At 33.7% G+C, this 17097-nt stretch overlaps 1 protein-coding gene across 29 annotated transcripts in view; it reads right to left on the reverse strand.

Moving 5' to 3' along the window:
* Nucleotides 1-17097, reverse strand: part of PCM1 (pericentriolar material 1) — an 89579-nt gene that overhangs the window by 12228 nt on the left and 60254 nt on the right. For 13 of the 29 annotated variants that reach the window (XM_057696494.1, XM_057696483.1, XM_057696500.1 and 10 more), the window contains 8 exons: nucleotides 15507-15671; nucleotides 13193-13249; nucleotides 10705-10877; nucleotides 10221-10352; nucleotides 6059-6179; nucleotides 4382-4540; nucleotides 3988-4127; nucleotides 578-712 (listed from right to left, as the gene is read on the reverse strand). In XM_057696494.1, the coding sequence (XP_057552477.1) occupies nucleotides 578-712; nucleotides 3988-4127; nucleotides 4382-4540; nucleotides 6059-6179; nucleotides 10221-10352; nucleotides 10705-10877; nucleotides 13193-13249; nucleotides 15507-15671 (1082 nt within the window). The remainder of the gene's footprint in view (nucleotides 1-577; nucleotides 713-3987; nucleotides 4128-4381; nucleotides 4541-6058; nucleotides 6180-10220; nucleotides 10353-10704; nucleotides 10878-13192; nucleotides 13250-15506; nucleotides 15672-17097) is intronic. The other 16 variants (XM_057696511.1, XM_057696510.1, XM_057696509.1 and 13 more) reach the window with 6 other exon arrangements.

The following is a 17097-nucleotide window of genomic DNA, read 5'->3' on the forward strand; positions in this document are numbered from 1 at the left end:
TTTTATTTTTCTTTCTTCCTAAAAATATGGACTATGCTATTTAGAAAACAGGTAAACAACTATGATGTTCAGTGCTCCCTCCCTCACCCAAAAAACTGCCTTATCTAGCACAGTGATGGAGAGAAATACAAACCCTGGGTCCTTCATGAAAAAAAAAATTCACTGAATAGGTTTTATAAGAGAAAAAGTAGAACACAGTAATTTAAGCTCTACCTCATGAAAAATTTTCAATACTCTGGGCAAAATTTAATGTAAACTAACTTTTATTCTTCATGTAGGTTCCCTCGTGAAAAAAATCAGGAACAGGACAAAAGAAAAGCAGTCAAATTTTCTTAGACTTAGAACCAAAAAATCTCATCTGCAAATTAATATATGGAATCTGCCCACGATTATAATGGTAGACAAAACTGAGGAAGGGCTGTGTGGATCCTGATTAACAAAAACATTTAAATTATAAACTGTTTCTCTTTCAACCTGATTCTAAAATGGAGTTATTTATTTCTTTATGTAGGAATAAGTTAGCAAGTTAACCTTATAAAAATACATACTGGTAAGTCATACAAGTACAAACTCTTACCTGTAATATACTTCCAAGTTGTTTATGAAAGAACTTTACAAACTCTTTGCTCTCATCGTTTTGCTGAGTAAGGGTCAAAACCATGCGTCTTACTGAGGTTAGAAGTTGAGATGAGCATACTTCATCCATGTGCTCCTGAGAAAAATCCTAGTTGGTTAGGAAATAACTTACCTATTGTTTAAAAAATATTAATCCACATAATATGAGACTCTATTTTTCTTGCATAAGCTCCTCAGCTTTCAGATGCACATCTGGAGACTTCGTTCATAAGAACAGCCATGCTCCCCCCTACACACTTTAAAAGGTTTGCAAATTTTGATTCACCAAAGCAGATAACAGCCAGTAAAAGAAAGTGGCTGATACAACATTTTCCATCACTTCCTTTCTGTACCTAAGGAACTACTCATGCCATGGTTTCCATATTGCCTGTATTCCTATTTGCAGTTCAGTTCATTCCAACTACTGTCACAACCACATTTCACCTTCCACCCAATTTCTTCTGTGTTATCTTCTAACTTTTCTCAACCTTGGCACTGCTGACATCCTATGCATTGCAGGATGTTTAGCAGCTCTCTGGCCTCTACCCACTAGAAGCTAGTGGCACTCTCCCAAGTTCTGATAACTAAAAATGTATCTAAACATCACAAAATGTTATTAGGGTCAAAATCACACCCAGTTGAGAACTATTGTCCTTTCTTGACAAGCCCCCTCTGGGCAACTCTCTTCATCACCTTAACCTTTCTTTAGAAGCATGTGCAAACTATATAATAATCCAAACCATGGTTAACTTTCTGAGGTGTGTCCATAAAACATCCTTATCAAGTAACCCCAAGGTTCTAATCCCCTTTCCGCACTAAACTCATTTGGGCAGGTCCTCTAACCTTGACTCAGGTAAGTTTGTGGGGGGTTTTCCCTTCTATACAAATGTGTAAAATGAGGTGGCCAAACTAGATGATGTCTAAGATCCCTTAAATCTAAGGATTTAAGCTCATTTTTCAAAAATTCATGTGTCAACGCAGGCAATTAAAAAAAAAGTTTTATGAGCAATGTTGAATCTGATCTGGATCCTACAGGCCGTTTTCAAACTACACTTCAAATTATACTTAATTAGTTTGAAAACCACAATCAAGGTTTGGTGGATCCACTCACTTACTAATTCATTCACTAAATATTTACTGAGTACCTACTACACACATGTACTATATGTGGCCCTGGTAAGACAGTGACCAAAACAGATCTCTGATGTAAATCTCCCATTACTTCATGGAGCTTGCATGTAACAAGGGAGACAGACAAAATAAATAAGCAAATATTAAATAAGTTATAAGGTGACAAGCACAATGAAGATAAAGAAAAGCAGGTAAGGAGTAGGGGAGATCTGCTCACCAAATGAGTAACATTTGACTAAAGCCTTGAGGGTTCAAAGGAGAAAGCCATGCAGGTATGTGAAGGAAGAGCATTCCAGGTACAAGTACCAGCAACTGACAAAGCCTTAAAAGTACTAGCAATGTTAGCAGGAGAGTTGAAAGATTAGAATAGGAACCAGAGACAGAAAGAACCATTTGGAGCTGCGACAGGTGCCCAGGAAAAGGCTAAGTTGAAAAGTTTTTACATGGAATAATTTGGGCACAGACAGATGGATCCCCTCTCTCCTCTTGGCTATCAGATCTCTTCAGAGAAAGCAGTTTCTATAACTGCCTTTTCAAAGATCTCTCTTCTCTCAAAATATTCCAAAGAAAGCAACTGCTTCCACCAAGGGAAGAAATATAAGTATATGGAAACAAGTTTCTGTCGTCAATGCCCTACACATTGGCAAGTACAAGCAGGTTGTAAGAAATGAGCCCAACGATTACATATTTTGTAGTTGCCCACATCTAAATGGAAAGACCGCCTTTTCATTTCTAATTTTTAAAATTTCCATTTTAAATTAGAATGTAAAAGAAGGCCATCTCAGAAAGAAGTCCTGGCTTGGACGCTTCTTTCTCTCCCCATTTCATTGTTATTAAACAAAATTAAGAGTACTGCTTACTAGTCTCATACTCTCACTGTTAGGAGGAGTATAAATTGTTAACCTTTCTGAGGGACAAGGTTGCATAATGTCTCAAAAGCCTTAAAAACATTCATACCATTAAAGCCAGAAACTCTATGTCTAAGAATTATTTCTAAGGAAATAAAAATGGGATGTATATTTAAATTTAGCTAAATCATTTAAGTATTGTTCATAATAGTGAAAAAGAAACAAGAATAAACACGAATGTTTAACAATAGGAACTGATAAAATAACAGGAAATTCTGTTCTATGAATACTCAACCCTCACAGTAGCAATCAACACAGCTCACTACTGGCAGTCCTACTTAGTCAACTCTGGCTCTTCCTCTTTTACACAGCTTTTATATGTTTGACCACCTGATCCTGGGCCCCAGTTCTACTCCCTCTTCTCTTATCTAGTGCTGTGCTTTAGGTGACCCTATCTACTATTAGGACTTGCTGACATCCAGAATATATCCCAACTGTCTATTTCTCCCCATCTTTAGTACTACACCTTTGTCTAAGCCATTATCACTTCTCACTTGTCTCACTGTTCTTCTGACCCATATACTTAATTCTCCACAAACAAACCAGATTTTCTCTTTTACTTAAAATCTTCTGGGAGTTTCCCTTTGAACTTCGAACAAAATCCAACCTCCTAACCATGTCTATGATGTCCTATATAACTGGACCTTCCTCCTTCTCCAACATCACCTCACACAAATTTCCTACAACCACACAGTCCCTCCTCCAGTTCCTTAACATGCCAAGCTAGCTTCTACTTTAAGGCCCTTCTCTGCCTGGAATGATCTTGGCTTAAGCCGGCTCCTTATTCACACCTCCGCTTAAACGTTTCCTCTTCCATCCAGTCAAAAAGAGACACCATCACATCACTGTATTTCAATTCGCTGCATGGCTTGTATAACTACCTGATATACACCTACTTACCTGTATTATATTTACTTGTTTTTTTAATCCATATTCTCACCCTAGCATGTAAACTTCACAAGAACAAAGGCCTTGACTTGTTCACTACTATGTCTACAAAACCTGACATAAAGCAGGCATTCTACAAATATTTCTGAATAAATAATGAATCTATAGTGTGTAACCATTAAAAACATATGCAGTAGAAAAGGGTGATTCAGTAAGATGTTCATGGTATTATTAATATTTGAAAAAAGCAGAATGCACATATATACGGACAAAATATAGAAAGGCTGACAAAACATTGACAGCAGCTATCTCTGAGTAACAAAATTATGGGTAATTTTTAGTTTTTTCTTTACCTATTTTCTTAATTTATTACAATGAAGTCTTTGGTATGAATTAAAAAAATAAAACACGGCGTAGTTTATTTTCTTTAAAAATTATTGCTTACCTTCAAAAAGGGAATGACTTCTTTCATAATTGCTTTAATTTGCCGGTCCAGTTGCTGAGTATCAATTCTAGGACACGGGACAGTAGAAACTTCACTTACAGGTTGCTGTGAACTATGATTTTCAATAATAGGAGTTCCTACTTTAAAAAAGAAAATGCTATATTAGCAAAATAAAGTCTATGATGTTATACATATACATTTATGCAAAATTCTACAGAATATTAAATTCTGATGATTCTATGCAAAAATAACACAAAGGAACATCCATGTAGTTCTAGTAACGCTGATAGTTAAAAGAAAAGTGGTCAAAAAATCACCATCATACATCAGAGGAAGTTCTTAATTTTTTATATATGGAGCTATGACTTTACTTGTCATCAATTCAAGAACACACCTTCCAAATTATTAACCGTAGTCATGGCAGCAGCACCATCTTCATCCTCAACAATCCTGCAGGTACATTTGACATTCGTGTTACTTTCAGCCTCAGTCTTCATACGCTCATATTCTCTCATTCTGGCTAATGCTTGATCTAAGTGAATCACAGTGTTACCTGCATATGGAACAGAAATATTTCTAGAAGTTACAAAAGCAAACTTTTTCATGTATTACATAAAATTTATTAATAAAAATATAATGTCTGAACATAGGGAAGAAAAACTAGCTTAACAAGTTCCAGATACTGTACTAGTTGGGTACTTGGCATACATTATCACATTTACTTAATCCTTAAAATAATCCTATAAAGTAGATGACAGTACCCTCATTCTCACAGAACTTAAGTGACTGCCCAAGGTTTCACAGCCAGTTAGATATAAAATCAAGAATTCGAACCTGGGTCTCTCAAGTCCATATGTTACTTCACATAAACAGTGCAGCAAAAATGAATTCCAAAATGTCATGCAAATTCTGATGCAATAATCCAACCTAATACAAGCAATTAAGGTAAGGAAAAGACCTAAGAATGAGATTTCTCAATTCTCCTCTGCCCCCTTCAGACAAGGCTAGTGGTGAAGGACTGTGAATAAACAATCAGCTAATGAAACTAAACAGGCAGGATTCAAAATCGCTTGGCGACTCAGAAAGTAGGGACAACTAATAAGGGAGAGAGGGTTGCCTACAGAGTGATTTTTCTCTTTAATGAGATGAGCTCAGTAGAGACTAGATAGGTATTTAATCAGAGAGGGCTAGTGCTTAGAGTTCTTATAATTGGGATAAACCAAAAGGAAAACTTACTGTTTATTAAAAGGTAGGTAACAAAAGAGTAGGGCTTGGCCCTTTTCTTTGTAGTGGAAAAGGCCTTTGAAATCACCTAAATCTTGTCACAGCATATAAACAAACACTAGAATTACAAAACATTACATTATTCTATCAACTAAGTGCCCCGGGAGTCTGAATGACTGAATACTTGGGTATATTTTGATATGCTAGTCTGGAAAATGAATCAGGTACCTAGACATCTTTCTTTTCTCCAATTACCTTCCCAAATTTAGGACTTGGGTTTTTTTCTCTCTGACCTATGCAACCCTCTAAGCTTTTTTTTTTTTTTACTACTGATGTAAAAAATGCAATGTGCCACGCCTTTGAGTTGCCTGGGTTTCCCAATATAGATTATATACACTATGAAACTTCAGTTCTTACCTCAAATGATGAAGTTAACAGTTTTATTGAAGATGTGACCAGATGAGGCACTGCTACCTCTGAATTTTTCCTACTGATTAACTAGAAGATCTCAAAGGATGACCTTTCCTTTAAGGGAAAGGAAATTAACATTCTCTGAACTTCTATTATGCATGCTAGAGAATTCTGTATCTTTTATGCAAGAATACAGCAAAGTAAATAAGACCCCATTTCCTTAGTATAGGCAGAGTCAGAAAGGTTAGATGATTTGCCCAAAGTCAAAGAGTTTTAACAGTTAAGAGATTCTTGAATTTAGACTGATGGATGGATAGACTTTGAAGTCCACATTCTTTTCACCACATCTTGCCTTTCTAGACTTTTGTTTCCTTATCAGTGCAATGCAAAGACTATATTAAAGTCATGTTCTAAGATTATAAAAAATTCTGCTTACCCAGATCATCTGTTGCAAAAGGCTCAAAATTTGAAGATACAGACATGACGCTAGCATTATCAGCATCATTTTGCTCACTTATTTTATGTGTTTCTCTCTCAAAGTTCTTCTCGAATGTTTCCTAAGTTATAGTTTAAAAAAACAAATAAGTCACTAATATTTCTTTTAAAATTTTATGATTAATATTAAAAATTTAACATAGAAACTAAGTATTTGTATAAAACACTTAAAATTGTGATATAACGAAAGCTATAAAAGGTTGAAGACAGAGTCACAGAGAATGTTAAAATATTAAGTAACCCTGCAGAACACTCTGTCATTATTGAGATGAAAATACACAGAGCCACCTACTAATTAAATTCTAACTTGGAAAAGGTAACATTATTTCTCCACCCCCAAGGAAATTCTATCTTCAAACTCTAATAATGCCTACTAACTTACTATGATATCTGGTTGTCTCATATCAGAAGAAAAACATGACAGCATCATTCATATTTTTAAAAACTAACTTTATTGAAATATAATTTACATATAACAATGCACCCATGAAGTGTACAGACTGAGTTTTGAAAAATATATGCACCGATGCAGCCATCTTTCCTAAAGATAAAGACCATTTCCATCAGCCCAAAGAGTTCCTCTGCATCCTCTACACCCCACTCAAATGATTTCTATCATCACAGATGAGTTCTGCTGGTTCTAGAACTTTATATAAATGCAACCACTCAGTATATACTCTTCGGTGACTGGCTTCTTTCACTCAGTATGTTTCTGAAATTAATCCATGTTGTTGTGTGTTTCAGAAGTTCATTATTTTTTAATGGCTGAAATAGTATTCCATTGTATGGATATACCACCGTTTGTTTACCCATTTATCTGTTGATGTTCCAGTTTGAGGCTATCATGACTAAAGATGCTATGAACATTAGTGTACAAGTATTTGTGGACATGTTTTCATTTCTCTTGGATGAATACCTAGAAGAGAAATTGCTGGGTCACATGCCAAGTTTATGTTTAACTTTATAAGAAACTGCCAAACTGCTTTCCAAAGTGGCTGTATAATTTTTACAACCCTACAAGCACTGTGAGAGTTCCAACTGCTCCAAATTCACATCAATACTTTTTACTGTCAATCTTTTAAATTTCAGCCTTTCTAGTGGGTGTGAGGTAGTATCTCATGTAGTTTTAATCTGCACACTGGCCATTTATGTATCTTCTTTTGTGAAGCACATGTTCAAATCTCTTGCCCATTTTTCTGAGCTGATTTCTTACAACCGAGTTGTAAAAGTTCTTTATATACTCAGGATTTGTCTTTTATACAGTCATTTGCCAGATATATGTACTGAGGTTGTTTTCTCCTAATGGTATCTTTCAAAAAGTAGAAGGATTTTATTTTTATGAAGTCTCATTTATCAATTTTTTTCTTTTCACATTTCCTATGAAATCTCTGCTTATGTCAAAATCATAAAGATTTTTGTTTTCTTTTAGAAGTTTTATACTTTTAACTTTTCCAGGACTGTAAGTAGTTTTGAATTAATTTTTGTGTATAGTGTGATTAGGAGGGAGTCTCAATTATATTCTAACTCATTCCACAATTGTGTTCTTTCCTAGCTACTGATCTTTTAAAGTTTTCTCTTAAATCATGAAATGAAAGGTCTGTCCCTGATTAAAGGAAATTCAGGCATTAGGGAATATGTTTTAAGAAATGGAACCATTTTGTTACTCCTTCAAGTAAGACTTGAAGGTGGATGTGCCCCTTTGCCATTTTACAGGCACATGGAATAAAAAATGCAAGTTGTTTCTTCTTCTTCCTAAACCTCAACTCCTCATCTTCCTTGACTTATAATCCCCAGATGTCTACTTTAGTTCTCTCTTTCTGGTATGAAGACTTTTACGCGCTCTCAAAGATATGTGTAAAAACTCCATAAATGGAACTCAAAGGACCTTGGCCTAGAAACATGGAGAATGAGACTCTATATCCATCCAACCACTAACCATGCAGCTATTCACATTAAATAAAAGTTAAAATTTAGTTCCTCAATCCCATTAGCCACATTTCAAGTGCTCGATAGCCACATGTAGCTAAAGGGTACTGTATTAGAAAATGCAGATGTAAGACATTTCCATCACTGTAGAAAGTTCTACTGGATAGCACTGCTCTAGATCTGTGGATATGAACACTGGATGTTGTGCTTCTGCTACTGCTGATTAAAAGACATTAATAAAGGGAAGATGTCGACATTAACAAAGAATTTAAATTTTGGATGAAAAATTAAAGAACTGATTTAGTTATTTAAAAGTAATAATAAATATGCCAAGACCCTATAGCAATGGACTGAATTTTTTGTCCCCTCAAAATTTATATGTTGGAGTTTAACTCCCAATATGATGATAGTGGGAGGTAGGGCCTTTGGGAGATTTAGATGAGGTCATGAGGGCAGAGTCCCCATGATGACCCTTATAAGACAAGGAAGAGACATCAGAGCTTCCTCTCACTGCAACACAAGAAGACAGGGAGAAGGTGGCCATCTGCAAGCCAGGAAAAGGGCCCTCACCAAGAACTGAATTAGATGGCACTACAATCTTGGACTTCCAAGCCTCCAGGCCCATGAGAAATAAATGTCTGTTGTTTAAGCCTTTTAGGGTCTACAGTATTTTATTGTACCAGCCTGAGCTAAGATACCTACTTATAAAGTAATACTGTATCTTTAAATTTTATTTAACTTTTAAGCCTTGTCAGGTTAACTTTATCATAAATCGTAGCTCAATTTTCAAAATTTACTGTTGATGGTGCAAACCAATGGGCTCAAATCCTTTAAAATAACTGGAAGTAATGCTGCCTATATGAAATTTGGATAAAAAGAAAGACACTGGAGTTAAGGATATAAAATTACTAAAAAAGATTTCTAAAAGCAGACACTCTTCATGCTTTCTCAGTAAGTTATTTCAATGCCTAATAAACTTAAATGTAACCTAGTATCTCCTATTTTTTATGTATACACCTGGACCACTTTTCATTTCTCACAAAAAAAAGAGAACACAATTTTCAATTAGTTATAATAACAATCCCAAGTAGCAGTTAATTTATATTTGATAGCATAAAGTCAATCAAACCATGTAGTTTTTGCACACAGGTTTTTGTTCATAGTAATATAGGAGTTGGAGCCTAGTAAAGGAAAGTTTTAAACAGAAAAGATGACTTGGGGAAGTCTTGTTTTAAACATGAGTAAAATAAAAAGAGAAAAAATTCAGAAAAAATCCGCAATAATTGTAAGGAAATTACTATACATGAAGAAGAGATGATCTTTTGAGAAAACACTATCTTTTCAGAAAAAAACTTATGTTATATTAACAATGGGCAGAAACACAATAATATGCTTCCAACTCTCTACCTATAGCAGATATTTGCTAATCAATTATGGCACTCTTATCCATGAATACTCAGGTGCTGAAGTTGGTATAAAAAAGAATGTATCCGCTATCCCAGGACCACATATAATCTTTTCCAGCACAATCAGGGTCTGAACTTTTAAACAGGTGATTTCCAAATACCTAGCTCATTATCTCCTCAGTATCCTAGTAGTATCCATACAATCATTCAATCCACTATGTGCAAGGTAGGTGTTATTTGGAGAACATAGTTTATTGAAAATACACACTTTCCTCACAACTTTTTTCCATTTCCAGGCCCAGGCCTTACTTTAGTCAAAATTTTCTTCATCAATTTTAATACATTAAATTACATTTTCTTCTGGGCTTTCTTTTGTTTAGGCTTCTCTTCTAACCCAAAGACACAATTTATCTTGTATTTACTCAAGGGTTCTGTGATCATTTAATTGCTGTCTGGTTTACTCAATGTTTGGAATGAACACAATTTTTACCGAATGTCTATTATGACTCCTATGCTGGACAAAGGAGATATAAATATGGCTATTTTAGACCTTATAACCTATCATTTCTATATAATTTTTGGTGTTTGCTGTCATAATATGATTGAATTTATACCTCACCTCAAAATAAAGCAATACATTATACTCAGCTTTTTAAAAAAGCTAAAAACCAAATATATTAGGTATACTCACAATTTATTAACAACCTACTTAACTTTTGTTAGCTGCATAATGAAATTATGTCTGCATTTCACTAATCATTATCAGCTTACGTCATCAGTAGTAGCAAGGCTTTCACTGGGAGTAAGTTCTGAGTTTGATGCTATCCAAGTACCAGAATTCACTGACTTTACATTTTCCCCTTCTTTTTCATGGTTCTCAGAAATATGTCTGGATACTATGTCCTAAATAAGGAAATAAAATAGTTATTTATGAAAAACATCTGTGTTTAATCACAAAATTAAAAGTAGAAGCAGATAGCAGAGCAAATGCAATACTCCTGATCTCAAAGGTTAACTATAAGAAAGACATAACATTTAGGATAAAACACTGAAAAATTGCTCAGAAAAAGACTTTATCTAAAGTTGCTTAAGTTATATATAAGAAGATTATTAAAATGGCATGGGAATACATAAAAAACAGATCAAAATAGTTATGGAACAAGGACATACTTCAGTCTAAGAAACTAACCAGATAGAACTGTGAAAAATGGCAATATCAGAAAGCATAGGAAAAAGAATGTTAGGTACCAGATACCTGCAATGCATATAAAGCCCTCTGTCTTAAATAGTCTGTATTAAGCAGCTGAAGCTCATGGAAGAGTTCAATAAGAAAATGTGGACGAGATTCATTTTGAGAAATCAACATAGCTACTTCAGAATAAATGGTATCCCTCAAAGCTTCAAACATGGAAAAATCACTCCCCGTTTCTGGAAGATATAAAAGATCAGGAAGTTAATATTGAAGTACATTCCTGATTATTAACTTGTATCATTACTCTCAGCTTTAAATTACTTCAAAATCAGAAGACACACCTTCAGAGCTTTTAAAGTAGAATAAGAATCTTAAAATTACCAAGATAAAAATAATCTTAAAAATATCAAGATATATCCTATTTACTAGACAAATAACATTAACTAGCATTACTCAGAGCAAAGTTATTTCTCAGTGAAAAATACTGGAAAATTTTATACATTTCATAGGAATAATCAGTGGAAATTAGCACTTGAATGAAATAAGCAAATTGAAAATAATTTACTTTTTTTGCTAATATGAATTTTTTTTTTTACAGTAAAGGAAATTATTTTTTTAATTCTGAGAATAAACTAAATGCTGCCAAGGAAACCTACTATTTTAAGGTTTATCTAGCTAGGTCTACTGATTCACAAATCTCTGCTATCATGCTATACTGATGAAAAATTGAATTTGTAACTATAACAAAATAGGTCAATTTTACTAGAGTGTCTTACTGACATACTCAGTATAAGTTGGAGCAAGCAGTGACCCAAATGAAGTTTTCAGTTTCACAGAATCTAGGCATCACTATTTAGCAACAATTCTGCTATATGTATTTGTTTATAACAAAGAATTATCACCCTTAAAGTTATATAGTCATACCTTTACTTTTAAGAGCACAAATTAGGAACTGTTCCCATTTTGAGTTTTCTACAGCAAAAAAAAAAAAAAAAACTCCAAGTGTTCTTCTAGCTATCATATTCTGTAAACTTTCTAGAGTAACAGTAGAACCACAGTAGGTAAATATTCAAGTTTCACAAAAATTGGTGATAAGTTTTCAAGAAAGAAAATTTGAAATGTTGAGTGTTTTAATATATTCCACTTTCAAGTAAATATGAAGAGATCATAAAGATTTAAAAAATTCACTTTTTGCAAGAGAAATTTTAAAAATGCAAAGCAAATACAGTTTAATGAAAAAACTTTCCATTAATTTACTAAGCAAATTAACATCCTCAGGCTTCGATTTCCAAAAGTATAAAATAATAAGGATAATAAATACGCAACTTCCCTATCTTGCCTCAGACATTTATGAGTATAAAATGAAATAATATACTAAAATGCTTAGTATTTTTAAAATGTTTAAATGTGCTACATTACTATAAAAATATTTATTATGAGCAAAAACAAGAACTAGCAAATCTCTTATAGGAAAACTCCAGATAAGATGATATCATACAAACTTTCCCAATTTATACATTATATTGTAGTTTGATCAGTTGTTTTAGAAAATGTTTTTTAAAGATATAAGAACAAAGCATATCTGATGATGTTTCATACCTCTGTGATAAAATTATATATCAGTAAAGATTAAATTATTCCCAAATAATGAATTATGCCAAATATATGCTTCATCCCTCCTGCCTACAAGACAGAAGTGGAAAGTTGTTGCCAGTTTCTCCTCCTGGACTAAAATGTATTAGTTTAGGCTAGAAAAATCCTTGATCTCAGCCAGATTTTTCTGACTCCATCTTGGTTTTTTCCCTACTTTCAGAGTTCTTTTCTTCAGGAAGTGCCACTAACATATTTAGCTTCATCTGTGTTACGTTCTTATTTCTTTAAATTCCCCTAAAGGTTCATAAGAGGCTTTTCTTTTTCACTCATGTATAGCACAGGAGGCATTAAAGAATATTTACAATTTTAAATCATACAGAACCATGTCTAATGAAAACTCACAGTTTAAAGACAAAAATAGCATTCTGCAATTTTCCATGATCTTTATTTATCATGGTCTTTGCATGTCATAGTTGTTTTTGTTCAATGGTTTATTTTTTTACACATGTTGACTGGTAAGGAAAAATAGCTACAACAGAAGTCATACATAATACTTAACACTGTAAATCAGAGCTAAGAATAAAAAAATTATATTTTTGTTTCCAAAAAATATTAATGTTCATAAGCATTTAAAGAATACAAAATAGATAACATCAAATAAAATACTACATTATAAAAAGGTTTTCTACCTCCTACATGAATGTGTTGGTTACGTTACATAGACTAACAGAAAATGAAAATAAGAAAAGGAGCCAATTTTACCAACAAAGTAAAGAATTATAAATGGAAAGCTTCAGAATTTAGTGAGTATGAATTCTTTTTCCCTTTTACCAGCCAAATAACATATACACACTAAACTAAATCTAAAAAAAATAATTAGAACAATAAAACTAAGGATTTGTAGGACCAATGGAAAAAATTAACAAAAAGTGGACACCAAAACTAAGCAGATTGTTACCTGGCGCTTCATTGCATGCATTTCTGTTAGACTGCTGTAGTATTCTCCTAGCATGTGCTGTAGGAAAGGGCAGACATAAGGATGAACATAAAATGTGTATGAATAGTAAAGACAGGGTCTACAATATGAATAAATGAACGAAAAAAATAAGCAAATTTCTTTAAAATAGTCTGCCTGAACTGAAACGTTATCACAAGGCATGGTTTATGCTCTATTTAAAAATAATCTCTTCGGGGAAATATCGAAAGCTCTGCTGTAAACTTGTGTTGCTGTGACTCATGATGACTACCATGATAAACTCCAGCCATTCACCCTCAGAAGCACACACACCAACGGGACCCTCCCACAACTCCTGAGGGAGAGGAGCACTGCATACAGTTCAAAACTAGCAGCCAAGCCACATGTGCCACGATCTAATGATGATACAACAAAAACTACTATTCCATGCTATAAAGAATTTTAGGGTAATGGTTAAAACTAAAAATAAGTATTTTTAGAAAAGAGGAATATTTATATTATTCAAACTTTTTTTAGTACACCAAAATTTGATGGTTATATGTTCCTAAGTGACAGTAATAAGATCTGAAGTACTATGACCATCTATGAATTATTTAGATAACTGATAGCTAATTTACTAAGCCTATCAATTTAGTGCCCTTCTTCAACCTCTACCCAACTGTTTACTGTTTGAAGGCATCAGTATTTGACAAAGATAGTGAAAGGAGATGGAAACTACAAACCTTTGTTAAAATGCTGGGGTCGGAACAATAGAATGTTTGACAAAAGGATCCTGGACTTAACAGGAGACCAGGATTGAAACTTCAGCTCTATAATTTGCTAGCAATATGACTGTGAGGAAGTCATTTCAAAATATAAACAAATGTGATGTTTCTTCTCTGATTACAAAAAAAAATACTCTTATAATGAGTTTTAGAAAATATAGAGTTTAAAGATAATAAAACCACTAACATTTTGATGCATTTTTTTCCAGTTTTATTTTTATCCAGATTTTTGTTTAAAATAGTTGGAATCATAATGTTCAACAAACACCTAAATCCCAATTTCTTCTTTTCACTTTTGTTTCCTTAGGATGGATGCCTACAAGTACTGAGTTAAGGGCATGATTTCCACACCCCCCCAAAAAAACCTGTACCAGTTAATATTACTGGTCCTTTATGAGCACTGGGAAAAAACAGATACCCCCTCTGATCATGTTTCCTCATCTGCAAAATGAAAATAAAATGAATTCACAGGATTATGAGGCTCAAATGAGATGAGTAATTTGTTTAATTTGTAAATAGTAAAGCATAATATGAATGGTAGCTACTATTATCATTTTCACCAAGAGTCTTGCTGACAACTGAAAATTTAGAGTCTATATTTACTGCCTCCTTCTCCATATTTCTGAGATGTACTTATTCTTTATAAATCAGGAAGTGCCAGTACTTATTTAAACTAAAATGGTGGCAAATACATATGACTGCATTCATTCAATAAACACTCACTGAGTGCCTACCATGTGTCAGGTACCATGCTAACATTTAAGATACAAAAATGAAAAAATATTACCTACTGCCAAAGGACTCAAAAAGGAGATACAGACACAGACAGGTAAATACTATATAAAGTGATACAGGCCACAAAAGAGGTTTACACAGGCTATGAGAGAAAAACAAAAGGAGAAAGGGTAACCTCTCCCAGCTTGGACTTGGATGCAACTCCAGAGTTACAGAATTAACATTTTATTTAAGAGCCAGCAGAGAAAAAGGCTGAAAAGAGCAAAAAGGACTTGAAGTAGAAAAGACAGCTGCCAAGGTGAGACAACTGGTGAGGCGGCTATGGGAAAACTTCAGTTCAGTGCCACTGAGTCAAGTTCAAGGCAGAGGGTGTGAGAAATGAGTCAGGAGAGGCAGGAAGGAATCAAATCTCTGCTGGCCACATATGTTACATTAAGGTATCTGGACTTACTGCTGCAAGGCACGGTGAAGGCCAAAGATTTTAAGCAGGGGAATATGATTTTGTATCAAATTCTTATTCACGTAATACTTCCATAATTTCAAATTAGAGTACCAAATTAATGTCAACTATACTTGTTTGTTCAGAATTTTATCAAAAGGCAGTATCACAATAACAATAAAATATATTTTCAGTTTACATTTCTTGATGTTAAGAATTGCGTACTGTAATCTCTACTATGAAACCTTACACATGATAGAAAAGTGTGACAGGTTGATTTTAAGCTTGTTTTAATATAGCTTTTCAAATCTAAGATGAAGAAGTCCTTAAATTAAAACAAACCAAAAAAAGAACATACCTGAAGATATTTCTGTAGACCTACTATATCTTATTACTTTTTCCAGCTGCTCATGATTCTTTTTGCTGAATACTTTTGCTTGAACAGGCTCTTCAGTCTGGGCTGAATGTCTGTTCCTACTTTTGCAAGGTTCACATGTGCTAGACATACTGGCACTTTCATACCCTTGAGTAAAAAAAGTGACAACTGTTAACAGTTGCAACTAACTCAAACTGAAAGGGAAATTGATTTCCATAGTGAAATAGTACAGGTAACAATTTAGAATGCTGTCAAGGCCTGGTATAAATAGAAACTGAAATAGTTAATATGTCTTGGAAATACCTTTGCAATAACCTTTGGAGGCATGGAGTAACAGAAATAAATTCTAACACTTCATTGTCCTTCGATATTCATCTCAGTGAATATATCCCAACTCAAACTACGTGGTAGATCTTATATAACCCAAGTTCTCTACTAGACTTCAAGTTAACAATTTTTCAATATTAGGAAATACAAGAAATAATCACATATAATCTATATATGTCCACAACAGACAGAAGAGTAAAGGGCATTAAATAATCAGCTGTCTGCTTTTGTATACTTTTTGTGTAATATGCTGGGTTTTAAAAGTCTTCCCCATCCATAGGTTATACATATATTCTATTAAATTTTCCAAATTTCATTATTTTTTTTACATTCACTTTTTGGTATCTAGCACAAGGTAGGAATTCAACTTTATTTTGTTCCACATGGACAGTTGTTTACACCTACCCTGTCCCACTGAATTAAAACACAACCTCGGTCAATATATTAAATCTCCATATTTATTGGGTTTTATTTCTGGGCATTCCATCTGTTTAACTTATCTATTCCAATGCCACAGAAGTTTTACAGTATGCTTAAACATCTGGTAAGGCAAATCCTATCTAGCTTCTTAACTTAGCTTTTTTTGGACATCTGTCCTTCCACATAAGCTTTTTTTTTTTTTTTTTTTAGGCGCACAGGCTTAGTTGCTCCATGGCATATGGAATCTTCCCAGGGCAGGGCTCGAACCCGTGTCCCCTGCATTGGCAGGCAGATTCTTTACCACTGCGCCACCTAGGAAGTCCCCACATAAGCTTTGAGGTCTTTTTCCCCCAATTTCAAAAACAATCCATGGGGATTCAAAATGAAATCACATTAAAAGTATTTATTACTTTGAGGAGAATTGATATTTTATAATTTTATACATTGTAACTTAAGAACAGTTATGTTTTTAAATTTGCTCAATCATATTCCATGTTCTTCAAAAAAATTTTATAGATCTAGTACATTTCGTGTTAAATTTATTCCTAAGGATTTTTTTTCCCCAGTAGCTTTGGATACTACTATGAAAAGAATACTCCCTGCCACTTCCATTTCTACTGGGTATTACTATGATAGAGAAAAATATTTACACACTTATTTCATAACCTTATTTCATAATTACTTTACTTAGTTAACTTAGGCAGCTATTTTCCAGCATCTCTTGGGCTGGCTTAGAAAAACATAAAATTTGTTTCCCTCCTTTTCAAATATTTATTCCAATCATTTAATCTTGTCATAATACTTTCCAAACAATGCTAAATACTGA

Source organism: Hippopotamus amphibius, chromosome 10 (genome assembly GCF_030028045.1).
Source record: "Hippopotamus amphibius kiboko isolate mHipAmp2 chromosome 10, mHipAmp2.hap2, whole genome shotgun sequence".
In the NCBI taxonomy this organism is placed as follows: Eukaryota; Metazoa; Chordata; class Mammalia; order Artiodactyla; family Hippopotamidae; genus Hippopotamus; species Hippopotamus amphibius.